The sequence below is a fragment of the Ovis canadensis genome, chromosome 1 (genome assembly GCF_042477335.2).
Source record: "Ovis canadensis isolate MfBH-ARS-UI-01 breed Bighorn chromosome 1, ARS-UI_OviCan_v2, whole genome shotgun sequence".
Taxonomy (NCBI): Eukaryota; Metazoa; Chordata; class Mammalia; order Artiodactyla; family Bovidae; genus Ovis; species Ovis canadensis.
Window position 1 is genome coordinate 62,902,836 of NC_091245.1, and position 21,716 is coordinate 62,924,551.

General features: G+C 38.9%; 1 protein-coding gene and 1 non-coding gene across 6 annotated transcripts in view; both read right to left on the bottom strand.

The window, feature by feature from the left end:
* MCOLN3 (mucolipin TRP cation channel 3) overlaps window positions 1-21,716 on the bottom strand; it is a 36,309-nt gene that overhangs the window by 7,537 nt on the left and 7,056 nt on the right. For all 5 annotated transcript variants that reach the window (XM_069570869.1, XM_069570614.1, XM_069570780.1 and 2 more), the window contains exons 3-9: window positions 18,313-18,480; window positions 12,281-12,434; window positions 10,889-10,973; window positions 10,715-10,811; window positions 4,219-4,318; window positions 1,080-1,192; window positions 849-998 (exon numbers count right to left, since the gene is read on the bottom strand). In XM_069570869.1, coding sequence (XP_069426970.1) covers window positions 849-998; window positions 1,080-1,192; window positions 4,219-4,318; window positions 10,715-10,811; window positions 10,889-10,973; window positions 12,281-12,434; window positions 18,313-18,480 — 867 coding nt within the window. The remainder of the gene's footprint in view (window positions 1-848; window positions 999-1,079; window positions 1,193-4,218; window positions 4,319-10,714; window positions 10,812-10,888; window positions 10,974-12,280; window positions 12,435-18,312; window positions 18,481-21,716) is intronic.
* Window positions 17,034-17,105, bottom strand: TRNAC-ACA (transfer RNA cysteine (anticodon ACA)). The gene has a single exon. It is a non-coding gene; the product is annotated as a tRNA-Cys (tRNA).

Below are 21,716 nucleotides of genomic sequence, written 5' to 3' on the forward strand. Positions count from 1 at the left end.
GAGAAAAAGATGGGAGAAACTTAGATTCCTGAATGACTGTGTGGAGCTGCATGACTTGCCAGGCTGGAAAACCCACCCTGACAATTACATGAGGGAGAAATAAGCTCTTATCATATCTGAGCTATTGCATTTGAGATCTCTGCCCAGGAATCTCAACCAAAACAGGCTCCCCATGTGGTTCATACTCATCCTTAATTGCAGTCGAGGATAGAAAAACCTAAATCTAAACAAGATTAGTTTGAACAGTATTTTTTTTTTTTTTTTTTGCTTTGGGGGAGGGTTGATATACAAGCTGGATTAGTCCTAACTTAAAATGGAAAACCTTGCAGTACATCAATGGTAACATCAAGAAAATGGGAATATTCTCAGTTTGAATGGATAAAGGAGTAACTGCAAGGACTCGCACAATAGTACTTTGGCCTCACTTCCCATCTCCTGCCCACAGTCCAGCTCCTTCTACTGAAGATTCTTGCATTCCTCCTAAGAACAACAACAAAAAAGTCTTTTACCTTAGTTATCTTGGTGTGTGTATGACTTTCAGTGTGTGCAAGAATTTATAGGCCCCAACCTCAGAGTTCACATTCAGTAGGTCTAACGTGGGGTATTTTATCAGATGACATGGGGTATTTTACCCAAACAACCCTGATTGAGAGGACTTAAATCACACTTTGAAAAACAGCCTAAAATATTTCCTGACTATACTCTTACAAATTACTGTTATTTCAGGTTTACTCAATACAATGTTTGAAAAAAATCTTGTACTCTGTGAATCCTTACATTTTGGAAAAACAAATGACAGTTAAGGCAAATCTGATACTAACAATGACATAAATAGGAAAAAATTTTACCTTAGCTTGAATTTCCATTTTCAGAATTGATCCAATGATGGTCAATATGTCACTAATAATAATCATAATATACCATCCATTGACGAATTCCATTCGCCCAGAAACAGAAACTTCCTTCTTATAATGGAGGAGGAAAAAATTGACAAATTCCTTTAGGGAAAAGAGGGGAGGCATGGTGAACTTCTGTCAGTCAAAACAACCAGTGCATTCCTAGAAAGCAGTGACTCCTACCTGCTGAAGCTGAAGTCCTCTCACCACAGATCGAACACACAGGATTAACGAAGCCAAGCATGTCAGAATAATGAAGACATCAAAGATCATCATGTAATGAGTGTTCTTCTGAACTGGAGGAAAGAAGGTTACCTGCTTATGTGCTGGAACATCAGTGTGGTGACATTTACTTCTACTTCTTACCCGCCCCCCCCATTTTTAGCCTCATTTATTTTAACAGCTGCATTGCGTCATTTCAGTACAGATGTACAAGACTTTATTTGTAAGGATGTTCAGGCTGTAATCTGGTTTCACGACTACAATCCATTCTCCAGGTCCTCTTTGTGCACAGGTTCAAGTGATTCTTCAGGTGGATGAATATCCAAAGATGGAATTGTTGGGTTAAAGCATACGCATCTTTCTAAAAATAGATCTAAGAAATTGCTCTGCAAAAATATCATGCCAGTTTACATGCCTACACACATCACACATCTTCTTCATCATTGGATATCAGTATTCATTAGTTTTTACCAATAAAAGGAGCAAGTGATGTGAAATGCCATTTTTATCATGTACCAAATGGCTGTTGAATGTATTCAAGTACCATATCTTCCCTTTCCAACTTTTTTGTGTGTTTTAATGCCTAAGAAAAATACATCTCATTACTTTCCTAGAATTTCTGCTGGCTAGTCTTACTTGTTATTTTCCCATATTTCTTCAGGACCAAAATGTCAAATTCCAATAACAATCTTACTGTTAATTTTTGGGGGGAATCATGCTGAATCTATAGATGAATCTAGGGAGAATTGACATGTTCATGTTAAATCACTTGACGAAAGACATAATGTGTCGTCTTTTTTTTTCCATCCTCAGAAACATTCTTTTTTTTCCTCAGAAACATTTTCAAGTTTTATATGGATCCTTCTCCACACTCATGTTTAGAATAATTTTAAAAATTCAAGTATTCTTTGTACAAAGATAACAAACAAAAAAAGCTCTGATACAGATTCTTCTGTTAGTATTTAAAGAAGGTTAAAAGTCCTCAAAACCATGTATCAAAGATATTTAACTATTACCTGTCATCTTTTGTTCTTAATACAGTTAGGGTTCCCGCATATCTTATTTAAATATACTTATCTAGGTATAAAATACTCATTAAGCATGAGGTGTATTTTATGCTGAGAATACAATAGTGAACAAGACAGAGTCCCTGACCTTGTGGAACCTCTACTCCAGTGAGATAAGAGGAAAAAGTAAACAAGTACAGGAACAAAATACTTCCTGAGAGGAGTAAGTGATAGGAAGAAAGTAAATCCAAACAGCTACTAAGTGTATTTCCTATCTGGGGTAGTTTCAAGCATTTTTGAAGATTTAACTCATTTGCACCTCACAGTAACCCCACGAGGTAGGTGTGATTATCCCCACTTTGCAGGTGAGAAAACTGAAGCCCAGAGCGGTTACAGAACTTGCCTGAAATTCCAGGCCAGTAAGTGCAGAGTCAGCGTACAGACCTTTGCAGTTTGTCTCCAGTATCCGTCACTCTATCAGTGGTTCTTGGCATCTCTTTGGAACTTGTTAGAAATGAACATCCTCCTGCCTTACCCTAGCCCTAGTAAATCAGGAACTGCTTTCCTAAGCTCTCCAGGTAACACTAAAATTTGAGCACCACTGCTGAGGGAGCTTTGGGAGAGGGAATGGGGAGAAGAGAGGTTTGTTCGCACAGTGAAGGCAGGCCTCACCAGACGCAGTGGCTTTTAGCTGAGACCTGAATGACAAGGCAGAGCCACCCGCACAGAGATTCTGGGAATCAGTCCTCCCAGCAGAAGCACAGCTAGGTGAAGAGCGGAGGGTGGCCGTCACATGCTTGCTTACAGAGCTTGTCTTACTTAACAAGTTGGGCTGCTCTCTGCTGATGGAAAGAACTCAAGGCTATACTGTAATGAAGCAACCCATACTTTTGTCAAGAGGCATCTAAATGTTATATGAAGGACTATATCTACTTCAGAAAAACTTAAAAGAAACAAACATTTGAGAGAAAGTTTATGTCCCAGGCACCTTCATATGCTCTCATTTTCCCTGTTCCCAAGTATGTGAAGTATTAAGATGTTTACAGATGACAAAACAGGTTTGTGTTTCAAATAAACAATTTTGTGATTGAAATTTTATAATTGAAGTTTGTGAGTCCAGGTCTTCATATATTTGAAGTTACCTATTAGTGAAAAGAATACTAAAACGAAGACATTTTATTTCATTTATTCATGCTATCTCATTACTATTTCTGAACTTTGTGAATCCATTAGTAGGGAACCCTAAAGTAGTTATTATCCAAGTATAGTCTGAATAAGGACTCACTGCACATTCCTGGGTCTCACTGCCAGACTTACTGACTATCTTGTGTGAAGCTGGGAAAACTGCATCTTAGCAGGTACTTGGAATGGCGCTTCTGCTTACTAGAATCCAAGACCCTCTGACCTAATCATTAAAGTCAAGCACAACACACTATTACACACCACTACAAGGAACTAGGAAATGAGATCAATTCTTTCCAGTCAATTTCATCTAGTTCAGCTCCAAAATTCTCAGCGATACTCAATTTATACTTGAGTTTGTGTCCATATTTCTAGGACTGTACTCTGTCCTCATTTCATCTACTTTTCGACCTGGATAGAAGATAATTATAATGTGTGGGATATTTCAGGGTCAAATCCTACCTGAATTCTCCCTGGATATATGACCAAAGACACCAAAATTCACTTCTGAGCCTTAGTTTCTTCATCTGTAAAAAATAGGGATGCTACCTATCTCAAAGATATTTTAAAACACTGAAGTAAGGAAAGTGTAGCTCAAAGTACTTATGCAATAAACACTCGATAAATACTGGTTTGAGAAGATGTGATTTTTTTTTGTTGTTGTTGGGGGAATTATAAGCAGTTTTTTTTTAGTAAGGACTAGCCAGTGAAGGCTCATGGAAAAGGCAAGAAAAACCATTTAAATTAACTTATGAATTACTTGGAACATTAGATAACTAAAATGAATTAGGGACTTGGACATGATCCAATTCTTTCATTTGAAGCTCCACGTATCCTTGGGATGAGTAATTTAATAACTGTTTAATATTATTTAATAACTATTTTGAAAACTAGTAAAATTCATTACTTACTTGATCCAGATACATGCCAGTCTTTACATTCTCTGATAGAGATGTCATTATCTAAACTTATCTTAATTCTTCCACTGTGGGCTTTGTTGTCAAAAGTTATCTGTGAAGAATAGGAAAAGGGTCAAAAACATACCTACTGCTTTTAAAGCCAAGCTGCTGCCATGCATTAACTAGGAAACAATTCTCCCAAAGTTACAGGAAACCCAGATCCTCAACTTTCACCTGATGCTAACTAACTTCCTTCAAACTCAGGAAGTTCCCTTTATTTCTCTGTGAGCTGAGAAAGTTGAGTTAGATCTTCTGTAAAGAATGTTTAGTCTCTAAAAATCCTAAGTTTCTAGGATAGTATTCAAGCCCTGAACCACTTGTAACACAAGAGAACTTCCCCCTCCTCTCATTCTCAGCACCTCTAGATGTCCTCCTGAGCAAGTACAAGCACGTTATCCCCCTTCTTCCAGCAGAGCCTTGGCTAGGGATAGATTTTTAATGCTGTTCTTACTAACACAGATGCTCATTATTTCCGTCTTGAAACATTTCAGGTGGAGCTTTTTCAATTTTCCTTCTAAGATTCATTTTCTTTGTCACTTTGGAACCATATGTACAATATTACAAAGGATGTGGTCTCAGGGAACCAACAGTATGTCTGGCTTCAGTGATACCTGTTTTGGGATACCAGGCACCAACAGGACAAATGCCAGAACAGCTTTCATAGCTCTTCCACTGTCTTCCCCTTCAAGCTCCCCCACCTTCTCCTTGCAGACACCTGGAAGGCAAACTAAGGAAATCAGCCTGGTTTGGGGGTTTTGTTTTCATTTTTGGTGCCTCTTCTCTCAGGTCCTAAAGTAAAAGGAAAGTTCTTTTCAAGTCTGCCTTTTGTTGTGTCAGTCATTCAGTTGTGCCTGACTCTTTGTGACCCCATCGACTGTAGCCTGTCAGGCTCCTCTGTCCATAGAATTCTCCAGGCAAGAATTCTGGAGTCGGTTGCCATTCCCTTCTCCATGGGATCTTCCAGACCCAGGGATCGAACTTGGGTCTCCTACACTGCAGGCGGATTCTTTTAGATGAGTTTAATTGAAAATCTTCATGTGGTGTAATCAGATATCACTTCAGACAAAAGATTACAAATAAACTCAGTAAGTCTAGTTAATCTGTTTCCACTCATGTTAGACTATAAGTTTCTTCCCGTGACAAGCAACCAAGGATATTGATAATGTATGCCCATCTTTATCATTGTGGAGACCCAGCCTCACACAAGGAAGATGCTCAGCACTATTTGAATGAGTCAGAAATCTTTGCCAAGAATAAACCATGCTTTGCCCATACAAAGAGCCTCGGGGTCTTTCAAATAGTAGGTGCTCAGTAAATATCCAATAAACTCTGACTTAATGTCAATCACATCTAAGCAAGGTTTAGAAGAAACTGAATTCTTTAAATGAAAAAGAAGAAACTGAGTGTAACTAATGACAGATTAGATAATACAGGAGAAATGATTCGTTATTTGAAGTCACAGCAGTAAAACTATTCAAAGTGAAGCACAGAGAAAATATTAGAAAATTAAATCAAAGAAAGAGGACAACTTCAAGTACCCAAATATACATATTATTGGAATCTCTGAAAAGTAGGGGGAAAGAGATAGAAAAATATTTGAAGAAATAACACTGAGTAAATGTCAAACATAATAAAAACTATAAACCCACAGATCCAAGATATTCAATGAACCCCAAATACAAGAAACATGAAGAAAACTACATACAAGTATATCAGAATCAAACCATTGAAACCAGAGATGAAGAGAAAAAATTTAAAAGCATCCGGGGCGGGGGGTGGGGGGAGGATACATCCCACACAGAAGAACAAAGACGAAGAAGACAGCAGATTTCTCATCAGAAACAATAGAAACTAAGGAGCAAAATCTTTAAAGTTCCAGGGTAAAAACAGCCAGGCTAGAAGTCTCTACCTCGTGAAACTACCTTTAAAAAATGAAGGTGAAATACTTTTACAGACATACAGAAGCAAAAAGAACTTATTACTAGCAGATCTGCAGTATAAGAAATATTAAAGGAAGCCCTGTATGCAGAAGGAAAACCATGCCAGGTGGTTTTTATGGTATACATGTACTGGCACACGATCACTTGAAAGTAGGCTGTAATAAGTTAAATATGTGTACTATAAACCATAAAATAACACAACAAAGAGTTATAGCTAATAAGCTAACATATGAGATAGACTGGAATCCTAAAAAAAAACACTCAATCCAAAAGAAGGCAAAAAAAGAAAGAAACCATATTAATAATTTCATGCAATTTAAATGATATAAGCACCTTAATTAAAAGGTAGAGATTGTTAGGTTGGCTTAAAAAAGCAAGACTCAACTATATGCTGTGTAACAAGAAACCTACTTTAAATATAAGATACAAATAATTTAAAAGGATGAAAAAAGATATGCCATGCTAACACTAGTTATAAGAAAGTTGGAATGGTTATATTAACATCAAAGTAAATTTTAGAGCAAAGAATATGATAAGGGTTAAAAAGTGCCATTTCACAATGATAAAGAGTCAGTTCAAGTGAACACAAAAAACCCTAGATGTCTACACACTTAATGAAGAGCTTCAAAATACAAGTTGCAAGAATTTATCAAACTACTATGAATGAATGATAATGTACTACTTTATATTATGAACCCAACTGGGCACACACAAGATAACCTTAATCAGCTGTTGAATCAAACATCTACCACATACCAGATAATTAGATAGGTCCTTCATATGTGCTATATTTTATCTTCACAACAATTTTGTCAGGTAGGTGGGCATTAATTTGGTTTTACAAATGAGAAAACTGAGGCTCATGCCAATTAAATAAGTTGCCTAAAATTACATAGCTACTAACTGGTAAGCTAACATTAAAATTTAGATTTGTCTGACTCCAAATACTTTGGCCACCTCATGCAAAGAGTTGACTCATTGGAAAAGACTCTGATGCTGGGAGGGATTGGGGGCAGGAGGAGAAGGGGACGACAGAGGATGAGATGGCTGGAGGGCATCACCAACTGGATGGACGTGAGTTTGAGTGAACTCCAGGAGTTGGTGATGGACAGGGAGGCCTGGTGTGCTGTGATTCATGGGGTCGCAAAGAGTCGGACACGACTGAGCGACTAAACTGAACTGAACTGAAAATCCTTGTATTTTACATTAAGGATATACTGCCACAGTTCATGTTTATTTATGGCAAAAGTCACACTGATGGCTTTTATTATCAAATTACCTGATAGGATATAGTTTCCACCACAGTTCTATGAGATGTACTGCTAAATACACAATGAACAGACATAGCTGGGGATAATTCTCTCAAGAGTCTTCTCCAACACCACAGTTCAAAAGCATCAATTCTTCAGCGCTCAGCCTTCTTCACAGTCCAACTCTCACATCCATACATGACTACTGGAAAAACCATAGCCTTGACTAGACAGACCTTAGTCGGCAAAGTAATGTCTCTGCTTTTGAATATGCTATCTAAGTTGGTCATAACTTTCCTTCCAAGGAGTAAGTGTCTTTAAATTTCATGGCTGCAGTCACCATCTGCAGTGATTTTGGAGCCGCCAAGAAATAAAGTCTGACACTGTTTCCACTGTTTCCCCATCTATTTCCCATGAAGTGATGGGACCGGATGCCATGATTTTCATTTTCTGAAGATTATAAGACTTTTTTAAAAAGTATCATTTCTCTATAAGAGAGAGGCAGACAGACAGACAGAGAGAAGACTCTGGCTAACAGCTCAATTTTTAAAAAATCATGTAATTTTAAAAATTCACAACTTGCTGGTTACTATTAGGATCAAAATGTGTAGCCCAAATACAGTCTTACAGAATTAGTGCTTTTTCTTATTAAACAATATGCATAATTATTATATTATACTACATCCTAAAATATTTTTAATCTCAATTTCTGAAAACTTGATTTCTAACAGCCAATTAGTTAAGTATTGTGGACATAACTTTTGATACAAACTGCTACTGTAGTACTAGAAATCTGGACCATATGAAGGCTAGCCGTTATCAAATGCTGTCCTGCATATGCCTCTCAGCATTGCGTTACTGACTCAGATCCTTGTGAGATGATGAACCAGCATGAGAGGCATCTTGTGCTCTATACAGAGCATCAAAGCTCCATCTGCAACTGGAATACAAAGAGGAAGCTAACCAGAACTTTCAGAGGCAGCATGCAGGAGGCACTGTGAGCAATAACTTCCATACGTTGCAAATATCCTCAGTGAGGAAACTCAGCAGCAAGAACCCTTGGCAATGACCTTAAGCAGACTGCCACCAACTGCTGGGAGCTAACCATACAAACCTACAAACCTGTTCTTTTTGTATTTGCCAGGTGCTGTTCTTGGTCCTGAAGACTCAGCAGTGAACAAGACAAGGTCCCTGCCCTCAGAGAACTTACGCTCAGGTACAGAAGACCGATGATTAACAATTAAACAAGTGGGTACAAGAGTCCCTCCCCTTTATCCAAGATCCCCGGCGGATGCCTGACATCACAGATAATACCAAAATTCATATATAATATTTTTCCTATACATACACACCTTTGATCAAGTTATAAATTAGGCACAGGAGAGTAAAAACAGTAATAATTTTAAAAAGTGGGCTTCCCTGGTGGCACAGTGGTAGAGAATCCACCTGCAATGCAGGAGACGCAGGTTCGATCCCTGGGTTGGGAAGATCCCCTGGAGGAGGAAATGGCAACCCACTCCAGTATTTTTGCCTGGGAAATCCATGGACAGAGGAGCCTACAGTCTATGGGGTCACAAAAGAGTCAGACATGACTTAGTGACTAAACAACAATAATAAAATAGAAAAATTATAACATATACTATGATAAAAGTTAGATGAATGTGGTCTAAGTATCTTGTACAAATTAAATGCCTTTTTCCATCTTAACTACATACTTATCACACTGTGGCCCTAATTTTTGCAGTTTGAGCTGCAATAGTAAAACTAGCATGGATTTCTTTTTCCTTCTTCACAATGTCACCTATAGATTTCTTCTTGTAGCTTAAGCAATCTCAACATACAATTGGTTTTCTGTCTCCATTAAGTTAAGAGCTTTCAGTTTTTCACCTAAAGAAATACTTTGGCATATTGGAATCACCAGCTTTGGGGCCATTCTTAAGTAAAATAAAGCTTATCTGAACACAAATACTGTGACATGTAAATAACTGAGAGGGTTCAGTTCAGTTCAGTCACTCAGTCATGTCCGACTCTTTGCTACCCCAAGAATCGCAGCACACCAGGCCTCCCTGTCCATCACCAACTCCCGGAGTTCACTCAGACTCACGTCCATCGAGTCAGTGATGCCATCCAGCCATCTCATCCTCTGTCGTCCCCTTCTCCTCCTGCCCCCAATCCCTCCCAGCATCAGAGTCTTTTTCAATGAGTCAATTCTTCGCATGAGGTGGCCAAAGTACTGGAGTTTTAGCTTTAGCAACATTCCTTCCAAAGAAATCCCAGGGTTGATCTCCTTCAGAATGGACCGGTTGGATCTCCTTGCAGTCCAAGGGACTCTCAAGAGTCTTCTCCAACACCATAGTTCAAAAGCATCAATTCTTTGGCGTTCAGCCTTCTTCACAGTCCAACTCTCACATCCATACATGACCACAGGAAAAACCAAAGCCTTGACTAGACAGACCTTAGTCAGCAAAGTAATGTCTCTGCTTTTGAATATACTATCTAGGTTGGTCATAACTTTTCTTCCCAGGAGTAAGCGTCTTTGAATTTCATGGCTGCAATCACCATCTGCAGTGATTTTGGAGCCCCCCAAAATAAAGTCAGCCACTGTTTCCACCGTTTCCCCATCTATTTCCCATGAAGTGATGGGACCGGATGCCATGAGCTTGGTTTTCTGAATGTTGAGCTTTAAGCCAACTTTTTCACTTTTCACTTTTACTTTCATCGAAAGGCTTTTTAGTTCCTCTTCACTTTCTGCCATAAGGGTGGTGTCATCTGCATATCTGAGGTTATTGATATTTCTCCCGGCAATCTTGATTCCAGCTTGTGTTTTTTCCAGTCCAGCGTTTCTCATGATGTACTGTGCATATAAGTTAAATAAGTAACTGAGAGGGTTACTGAGTGACTAACGGATGGTATACACTGGACCAAAGGATGATTCATACTGAGGAGGGTCAGAAAGTTTTCATTATGCTACTCAGAATGACATGCAGTTTAAAATACATGAATGGTTTATTTCTGGAATTTTCCACTTAATATTTTCAGACAGAGGTTGACCATGATAACTAAAACCTCGGAAAGTGAAAATGCAGTTAAGAAAGGACTAACAGAGCTAGCTGAACTAATGTCTCCTCTGTGCATATCCAATTAGGACAAGAACACCCTATACATTTGATCAACCCTCAACACAAGTAGATGGAACACATAACTAGATAAAACAATTTTTCTCTAGACAGGAATCAAATTAGCCCAGCCCACACTCACAGTCAGAGTAAAGTCGTAACAGTCGGGGAGCTCATGATGACGAATAGTCTGCAGGTTAATGGCCTTCAGTTTAAACTGCAGCTCCACTGTTATGAGTCTGGAAAACAGGAGATTCTAGTGCAGTGAAAACATGTACACACAAACAGGAGTTTCCCTCCCGCCTGCTTCCCTCACCTGTGAAAGTCCAGCGTTAAGTTGAGTTTATTCTCTTCTAGGGTTCCAATGTGAAAAGGTTCATTTGGTTCCACAAAGAAGCATTCTGCCATAGAAAGGAACAAAACATGAAATAGCACCTGAAATAAACCGAAAACTGCCTCCTGAAGGGATCATATCATGAAAACTGGATATTCAGATTCTGGTATTTTTGTGAATTAAGATTTTTAAATCTAAACATCCATACCACATGGTGACGATGACTTTTATTTGTTTGTAAGATGTGACTATAACATTTCTTGAGTGGATGGAGGTAGAGAAAGATCTGAATTCTATTTCACTGGGTATAAAAGGCCATCTTCCTTCCTGTCTTTTTCAGCCTAAATTTTGAGGCCCCTCTCCCTTTTTGTATCCTATGCATACATTTGAAGCACCTAGAGTGTCTAAGATAAAATTTTTTTTTACAGTATCTATTTTTTTAAAATATTATGTGTTGACAATTTTCCCTCAATAAACACTTTTTTTAAAAAAGGAAGACAGCATCTTAGAAGGTTTTTACTAGTCAGTACTATAATACTTTATTATTTTTCTCAAAGAAAAAGTCCCAGCGGCTACTGCTAAAAGTACTTACTTTTTAACTCAATGACCTAAGCTAATGTTTTAGGTACAAATTGTAAATAGAACTTTGCTAATGGGAATAAGCTATGCTATTCTAAATTCTGGTTCTCACTGGCGGTGGTTTAGCTGCTAAGTTGTGTCTGACTCTTTGCAACTCCATGGACTGTAGCCCACCAGGCTCCTCTCTTCATGGGATTTCCCAGGCAAGAATACTGGAGTGGGTTGTCATTTCCTTCTCCAGGGGATCTTCCTGACCTAGGAATTGAACCCAGGTCTCCTGAACTGCAGGCATATCTCTAACTGACTGAGCTACGAGGGAATTTCATTACTCCTCAACTTACCCCCAAAGATACTGAATAGTCAAGTACTATCGAGGGGAGAAAGTTTTATATATCATATATTCAAGAACTTTCAAACATTTGTTTTATAAGGGCAATATCTATCTATTAAACTGGCTTATCCAGAAGAGAAGTTGTGGAATAAAATGGTTAAGAGCACAGCCTGGGTCAGATTTCAGCACTGTCTCTTACTAGGTCCACCTTGAGCAGATTACTAAACCTTCTGAGCCACACTTTGGTCTTCTGTAAAGTGAGGATAACAATAAACTTGTCTTGTTGATTTTTTGTTTGTTGGTCTGTTTAAGAATCATGAGGCATAGTAGAGTACCTGGCATAACTGATACAGTTCTTACTATGACCTACTAGCACAGGCCAAATCGATATTTTCAGAGATGAAATTACTGACTTTAAATCAAGGAGTTAAAAATGGAAGTTCTAGCTTATAGAAGAATATTACCAGTTTCAATTTCTGGGTCAATGTCAAAGGTATCATTTCCAGGATAGATGTTTCCTTGCTTGTAGAAGTGCCAACAGATTTCCATGGCCGACTGCTCCGTGCCCTTGTCCTCAAATGCATGATTCCCAGCTGAGACGTTGCATAGCTGCAAATACTTCAACCAAAAAGAGAAACAGAAGATGAGAGCACCCAGCCAGGCAGAAGTGAAGCCATGATTCCCCTCCCTCCCTGCCTTTGAAACGGTGGGTTCCCACCTCCCGTCCAGGTGGAGACTGGAAAGTAATTGGCATGCTACTTTGCACTGGGATGGCAGAGGGCAAAGAGCACTTGTGAATTAGAGTTTTGGGTTCAAGTCTCATTTCTGTGATTGTGAGCAAGTCACAAACTTTATCAGCCTCTGCTTTCTTACCTGCAAAATTAAAGGCTGAATTTAACCTTAAATAACATTTCAAGTTCTTTCCTCCTTTAAAGAACTATCTTTAGGAAGTGACTTTTACATTTAATGTGAGTACAAACTTTATTATCTTTGAACTATTTTCTATAGTCAAGAGTTCTGCTTTGCTATAATATAGGAAGTCGGATAAAATTGTTCCAGACTAACCAGCAAAACTTTGTCTAAAGATGATTTTTTAAAAATCTTTATCTTTGCAAGAATATAGCTTAGTCACTTTTAAGCAATATTCCCCTACTGAAAGTCCTCCCATGATTTCCTGTGTCTCAGGATAAACTTAAAAGCTCTTTTCCAGGGCCTGGAAAGCCCTACCGCTGGCTCTTCCCTCACTCCTTTGCACACTTGCCTTAAACACACTAAATGTTTTCCAGCCTCCAGGGTCTTTGCTGTTGCCACTCCTTCAGCCTGAAATATTCTTCCTCAGACTTCAAGTCCCCAGACAGGCCTTTTCTGACCATCTTGAGACCACTGTTCATGTTTTATGCCACCTAATTTTTTTTTCATAGCAGTCATCACTGTTGGAAATCAAATTATTTTGCTAAATTTGTTTAAAATCCATCTCTTCCATTAGAATCTAAGTTCCACAGGGCAAGGACTTTATCAAGCCCACTGCACTAACCTCAGCACTTAGAACCATATTGTAAGCAGATAGGCTGGGCAGGGGGTGGGTCCCTGGAGAAAGAGAATACGTGTGACTTTGTCATAAGAGAAGCCGTTTTTGGCCTCAGCCTTTTTGGATCAAATGCTGGTCCTTAAACAGGTCTCAGTAATCAACAATATTAAGGGAACAAACGAATGTACAAACAAATGACTATTAGCAGACAAGAAAAGTAACAACAGCATAGGTAACACATCCATTGTAAAGATTCCCAGTTCTGTTTCAGTGGTAAAGATTAGCCCGTAACACTTAACCTTTTCTGACCCTCATGACTTCAATTAACTAAAACTTGGACTCTTGTTGACTGCCCCAGCCCCTTCATAAATATGCAGGTGCCCTTAACTTAAAAGTTTCCCAATTTTACTGTCCCAGGAGACACTGCTTTGAGAAAGATCCCTGGTGTTCTCCTTATTTGCTGCAAATAATAAATCCTTCCTTCTGATTTTTGGCTTGGTTGGTTCTTTTGGCTTGACGTCCACCAAGAGGCAAACCCAGCTTTCAGGTAAGAGTACACAGAGTACATGCTCAAATATTTGTCAAGTTAATGGTGAGGTGAAAACGATTACAATTTGATAGAGGATCTTCACCCACTAGAGCTCATCTACATACAGTGAGATGGTAAGCCGCTAGGATAGGACTCGTTATGGCACCAATATCTCTGCTAGCACTGGCGCTGGGAAAATGTGCCAGAAACCTACAGTAATAGAATTAAGCTGTATAGATCATTAAATAGTATTATGTCCTGCATCTAGAGGAAATAGTATAATGCTAGACATATTTAGTTTTGAGATATTTCCCATACAAGGAAATAAGTGCCTTAAGTCTTTCTAAAGCTACTCAGAGTCCAACTGGTAATTATATATTGGGGCATGGGGGAGTAAGAGGAATACAATCTATTAAATGAAAAAAGAAGTAAAAGATATTGAATGTGGTAAGGTACCACGGAGACCAATACGCCTGAAATGTGAGATACCCCCTGCCTGTAACAGGAGGTAAAGCCAGAAAGGCAGGCAGGGGTCACACCTGTATGGGCCCCTGTAGCCCTTCTGAGTGCCCACTCCCTGTGAAGCAGTCCACATAGGAATTACTTAAAGATCTGAACCTATCATAGAAACTTGTGTCTTAAACCTTATAAGATCTTGAAACACAAAAGAGCCAAGCTGTAGGCCTTCAGGTACACGCTATTTTTATAAGTGATTCTTCAGCCAGACTTCCTTGCTATCTTAATAAGGCTCCTTGTGGAGTCTGGGGCTTCCCAGGCGCTAGCAGTAAAGAACCTGCCTCCCCATGTAAGAGACTAGGTTCAATCCCTAGGTTGGGAAGATCCCCTGGAGGAGGAAATGGAAACCCACTCCAGGATTCCTGCCTGGAGAATGCCATGGACAGAGGGGCCTGGTGGGCTACTGTCCATAGGGTCACAAAGAGTTGGATATGACTGAAGTGACTTAGCACGTGAGGTCTGAGCACCTACAGAGCTGGATGGTGTGGACAAAAAGTGTTGCTGCCATTCCCATAAACACCAAGTGTTGCCAGCCATCAAACCTTCAGCCACTATAGTGGCACTGAGGGTATGCCCTGAGGGGAATTCAGGATGGAGGAAAACAGGATACTTGCCCTGGATGGCTAAGACGTATATCAAAGGAATAACTGCCATTAGGCCAGATTCATCTTCCCAGAAAATCACTAGCTTGAGATATCTGTTTTTTTGTGATTAGCAGTAAATCTTTTGATGTTCCACTACATGGCTTTTATTTTGTTTTCTGCAAAAACCCTCTTTGGAATAGTCTCTCAGAGCTATCTGAGAGGCTGCCTTCCTGGGCTACAGTCCTTGGTGATGTCCTTGAATAAAACATAATTCTCAACTTTTAGGTTATGTTTTGTTTTTTTTTTCCCCAGTCAACAACGGTCAGGGGCAAGTAGCAGAACTGCGGCCAGCTAAAGGGCCAATCTGGAGCCTGAGTCAGAAGACTCTGGGAGCCAAAGGTGGTATAGGGCTAATAGGACCATCACTGAAATGCAGGCAACCGGTAGGACTGACTAATGGGGCACCTAAGTGGCTATGACTTCTGTCGGGCCCTAATGAGGCTGGCATCCGTCCCCACTTGCCTCTGCAGCTCCACCTTGAAAGAACTGGTTTTTCACACGGATTCATGGGTCCTAGGGCATCCTTTGAGAGACTATATAGAAACACATAAAAATCCTTACCTGACAAATGTGGCACCCAAAGTAAAGCAGATTAAACAGCTTGTTCCTTGATTGCAGATGCATTTTTTTTGTGGTCTCCCTGTTATTACTTGATCTGAACACATGAATCTTTTGAGCTCATTCATTCATTCACAAACATTTGAGTGCCTGGTACGTACCTCCATCTTCATGGAATAAATATATTAATATGTAGCACTGAACACTATTATAAAATGAGCAGTACCATGCAGTCAAATCTGTGACTTCAGGTGAATCATTTAGAATAAACTGCCAAGAAGTGGTAGGACAGGTGGGAGGGGAAAGAGTGTAACCAACTAGAAGCAGGGATTTACAGACTGTGTTTGAGCTGCAAAAAAGTAAGTGGTCCCAAGATCCTGAGACCTTTAAATTTAAGCAACTGATCAGAAAGAGAAGCACCTCTGAGAAGTAGGTGGGAAGAGAATATACATCTGCTTTGAACAGAGTGATTCTGAGGTGCTTGTGAGCTCTCTCCACACAACAGTGTGAACAACTGTTTTGGAAACATCTATCTTGGCGATGGGTGACAGTGGGGAAAATTCTGCAGGAAAAGGACAGACCTTTGAGGACTGCCCTAAGTTAAGAGGCAGCTGAAAGAAGGAACCCAGTAAAGACGACCCAAACATGATTGATGAAAGCCAGGCTATAGTATTAAAATAACTAGGTCTTTGATATTCCAATACATAAATAGACATACTAAACAAGAGTGATGCTGTTACAACCAGTGTTAAATCAGGATAAGCCCTAGAGATTATTCAGTTAGATGACATTCTAGGGCTCCACTCTTCAGGAAAGCTAGTCATGGAAATAACTCTAAGGGCTGAGAAGCTACTGTCTTACCTGTCAGTTCCTGGTGACTATCACCTCAACTATCAAGGTATTTCCTTACAGCAGTCAAAGATGTTTCTTTCATATCAGGCCATGTTTTCCCTATTCACTTCTCTGGAATCATGTAGAATAACTGACCTTATTAACCACACAAACTTCATTCACTAACATTGTGATAAGATACTTTTTTACCTTCAGTTTAAAATGCATGACAGTGCTTGGAAGATGGTAGGGAGTCACTTGCCCCAAATGGGGTAAACTCTACCCCAAATAGTATCTACCTATTTACTAGCACAGGGAATCTACCTACATGCAATTCTATAAAGAAAAAAGAAATCTGATAAACAGAACTGCCTGAATGCCAAATACTATATATTTAAGACTGCTTTTAACCTTAATAATAAAGGTCAAAATGTTTTAGGAAGAATTTATTGAACTGTTTATCTCTTGCCTCTACCCACCCCTCCTGTCAAAACGAAATTACTAATTTGCTTCAGAGTAATTTAGATAATCTAGGAACCAGCTTCCTCCGTCCATGGGATTTTCCAGGTAAGAATACTGGAGTGGGCTGCCATTTCCTTTTCCAGGAAATCTTCCCAACCCAGGGATTGAACCCAGGTCTCCTGCATTGTAGGCAGATGCTTTACCGTCTGAGCCAGCAGGGAAGATCCTATTTAGATAAACTTAGTAATCTTAAAACAAGGATCTCAAAACTTGGTATCTCCAGAATTTTATTACTATTTGACCTTACAAACTGTAGGTGGTGGTGGTGAAATTGCTCAGTCGTGTCCGACTCTTCGCGACCCCGTGGACTGTAGCCCACCAGGTTCCTCCGTCCATGGGATTCTCTAGGCAAGAACACTGGAGTGGGTTGCCATTTCCTTCTCCAGGGGATCTTCCCAACCAGAGATTAAACCCAGGTCTCCCGCATTGGAGGCAGATGCTTTAACCTCTGAGCCACCAGGGAAGCAAGGGTAGGACAAACTGTAGGACATAATTCTATTTAACAACGCATGTAGCTTACTTCTATTATTATAGATTTCTGGACAATTTTTGTAATCTGAATGCTATCAGAAAGCCTTAGTGTCACAAATATGTATTTTATCCCATAGTTTGTCTCTGGGAAAATGAAAAGCCCTGATTACACTATAACAATTTTTGAAGAAGAGTTATAATTTTTATATATACTGCAGTTAGTACTGCAGAAATGTTGTCTGCAGTACTAACTCGGGTTGGAAATGCTGACTTCAAGAAAGCTGCCAAAGATTCCTACAAAATAGGAGATTTTCGTACTTAAGAAAGTAGTGTTTGCTTGTAGCAAAAATGAATTTATTAGAAACTCAGAGTAGAAATTTGACCTACATGTATGAAAAACAAGCTTCCTTTTTGAAGCAGTTAATCAATGTTACAATAAAACCATTGCCTCATGTGACATAAAGGCCTTTCTTATTTTTTAAATGAATTTCAGGTCTTGGTTACTCTACACATTCTGCAAGGTTAATAATCTCATTATTTTTAAAGGGTCCCTGAACATATAAACTCTGAAAACTTAATGACTACTTACAACCAAGGTCATGGTTAATAATTTTAAATCTTTGAAGTTCTTATGCCAAGCCCTAGATCTGACTCTTTTAATTAAGTCTTTAAAGTTTCTGTCTCTCTGTTACTAAACAAAAGCTCTTCTCAACTTATAGTTTTGTAAAAGTTTGTTGGCAAAGTTAAAAAAATTAATGGTTTCATACATGACATTTATAATTTCATTAAAAAATGCTCACCCTTGTACACCTGAATGTCAGCTTCTGCTTTGCACATTGCTAACAATTCTCCAGTCTAATCTTTCTCCAAAGTAAAGAATGCACGTGTCTGACTTACCTGGTTCACTGCAAAGATGATCTGATCATACACATCTCTCTGTGTATACACTGCATATGTGTCGTCCATTCTGTCTATATATCCTTTTAGGAAGAGGTGCTTGAATGCTATAGTGTTCTCTTCCTTGAAAGTTACCACCATCTGGTTACTCAAGCCAAAAAAGATCAGCTTAAAATAAAGAAAAAGAGGGTGAAACAGCAATGAAATAAAGGTCTCCACTAAATGATTAATTCATCTATTCAAGATTCAATACCTAACTAATTCCTAATATATCCTATAGAAATTAAACATTTGGCAGTTGGGAACTAATTTGTCCTTAAAGATAAGGTGGGTTTCTAGTTTTAAACTAAAAGAAACTGACTTTGCATACTTTCAACATTTATTTTCATGTACGATCTCATTTATGACATTGTCCCCACCAATAAAAACTTTAGGAGCTCTGAGAAGTCCTTTAGGAGTTCTTCAGCTCAGAGAAGCAAGATAACTTTGACTAAGGAAGTTGGAAGGTTTCCTAAGGGAAGAAAGAATAACAGAAACCCTCGTAGTACGTGCATAACTTGGGGCAGGGGACATTTGAGTAGCGTGTGGAGAAAGCTAAGAAGGTCGAGTTGAACTTAGCACTTTGAGGGGGACACTGAGGACACCAGCATAATTCGATTAGAGAAACAGTGGGGAAAAATGTGAGCAGAAGCACTTAAGTCAGATGGTGCAGGAGCTTGAAGGGCAAGTAGAAGATTTCAAAATGAATTCTTCAGGACATCAAGAAGGCTTGAAGCGTGTGTACAATAAAACCTAAGAAATATATAAGTTTAAGTCTTATAATCAAACTATATTTCTAGGACTAATTACCAAAACTGTGACAATAAGACCAAAAATAAAAATATTCTTTCAACTCATCTCTAAATTAAAGTATATTAACATATATTCCAATGCTTTTGACTGTGTGGATCACAGTAAACTGTGGAAAATTCTGAAAGAGATGGGAATACCAGACCATCTAACCTGCCTCTTGAGAAACCTATTTGCAGGTCAGGAAGCAACAGTTAGAACTGGACAGGGAACAACAGACTGGTTCCAAATAGGAAAAAGAGTACGTCAAGGCTGTATATTGTCACCCTGCTTATTTAACTTATGTGCAGAGTACATCATGAGAAATGCTGGGCTGGAGGAAGCACAAGCTGGAATCAAGATTGCTTGGAGAAATATCAATAACCTCAGATATGCAGATGACACCACCCTTATGGCAGAAAGTGAAGAGGAACTAAAGAGCCTCTTGATGAAAGTGAAAGAGGAGAGTGAAAAAGTTGGCTTAAAGGTCAACATTCAGAAAATGAAGGTCATGGCATCCGGTCCCATCACTTCATGGGAAGTAGATGTGGAAGCAGTGGAAACAGTGTCAGACTTTATTTTGGGGGGCTCCAAAATCACTGCAGATGGTGACTGCAGCCATTTAAATTAAAAGAAGCTTACTCCTGGGAAGAAAAGTTATGAGCAACCTAGATAGCATATTTAAAAGCAGAGACATTAGTTTGCCAACAAAGGTCCGTCTAGTCAAGGCTATGGTTTTTCCTGTGGTCATGTATGGATGTGAGAGTTGGACTGTGAAGAAAGCTGAGTGCCAAAAAATTGATGCTTTTGAACTGTGGTGTTGGAGAAGACTCTTGAGTGTCCCTTGGACTGCAAGGAGATCCAACCAGTCCATTCTGAAGGAGATCAACCCTGGGATTTCTTTGGAAGGAATGTTGCTAAAGCTGAAACTCCAGTACTTCGGCCACCTCCTGGGAAGAGTTGACTCACTGGAAAAGAGTTTGATGCTGGGAGGGATTGAGGGCAGGAGGAGAAGGGGACGACAGAGGATGAGATGGCTGGATGGCATCACAGACTCGATGGACGTGAGTTTGAGTGAACTCCGGGAGTTGGTGATGGACAGGGAGGCCTGGCGTGCTGCAGTTCATGGGTTCGGAAAGAGTCAGACACGACTGAGCGACTGAACTGAACTGATACAGGCTTCCCCTCTGACTTATCAGAAACAACATAGAGAAATACTTTCACTATTGTGACATACATTATCACTTGGAAATTTAGAATTTCAATTCCAACTTGCCAAATATATTGGGAATCAAACAACCATTTTTATGTTGATAATTAGAAAGAGCATGTGTCTTTAAAGCATTAATTCTGCCACTGGCCGTACTAATCAGTACTCATCATATGGCATTCCAAAACTTTATAAATATCAGCTCCATATTCTCTAAACTGAAGGAGTCCAGTAGGTACCCAATAGAAGTATTGCTGAAATTAAACAAAATAATGTCTTGGAACAAGATAATCACTCAAATGTCAGTTTCCTTTACACAACATCTAGCATCAGAAACTTAGGCAAGAATCTCATCAACTTCAATGAATGGAGAAAGTAACATCAACATATATACACTATCATGTGTAAATCAGACAGCTGGTGAGAAGTATACAACTCAGGGAGTTCAGTCTCGTGCTCTGATGACCTAGAGGGGTGGGGAGAGGGGAGGGAGGTTTAAGAGGGAGAGTATATAATTATGGTTCATCTGCACTGTTGTATGGCAGAAACCACCACAAAATTGTAAAGCAATTATCCTCCAATTAAAAAATAAATAAATAAAAGAATTTCACCAACTTCATGTGATTGCCAGCTTCTAACAATCGAGAAGAATTTGTGCTCAATAATCAGCTAAAATAAAATGTGTGATTTCAGAGTTAAAAAAATTCTCCTTAATCCAGTCATTTATTTACATATGCATTTTTCACCAAATTAATAAAAAATAAACCTATCACCTATTTTCCTATTGAAATATGCTTTTATTTTTGCTCTTTTGCTTTAAACAAGAGATAATTACTCTCACTAGCAGGAACATACCTTCACAAGAGTAAATCATAAATATATATAAAGAATCACAAAACATAATTTCTCCCCAAAATGTTAAGAGAAGCCAAGGAAATGAGATTCAACATCTCCTAAAATGAAGTTTCATATTTCACTACTTATGTTACTCCTTTTAATCAGCTCCACACTCTTCTACTTCAGGGCTCCCACGATCACAGGGATGTGAGAATCCAAAAAATTATGAAGAGAGAGAAATTTTCAGGCAACTAACTAGGAAAAAAAAAGAATTCTCTACTTGGGCAACAGCTAGCTTCCAAAGTTGATTTAGAAACCTTCAGCTAAACTTCTTGACTGGAAGCAAAATATTAAAATTTTCTTTTCCTGAAATCTAGTTACACTATGTGAGTAAAATTACAATTTAATGAAAGATGAAAAGAAACAAGTTAAGGGAAAAAAAAGTCTTCTTTCACAAATATGGAAGAGAGAGGATTTAAGATTGTATATCTCCTAATTTATTGTTATGAGGCATATAGTTTAAAAGTTA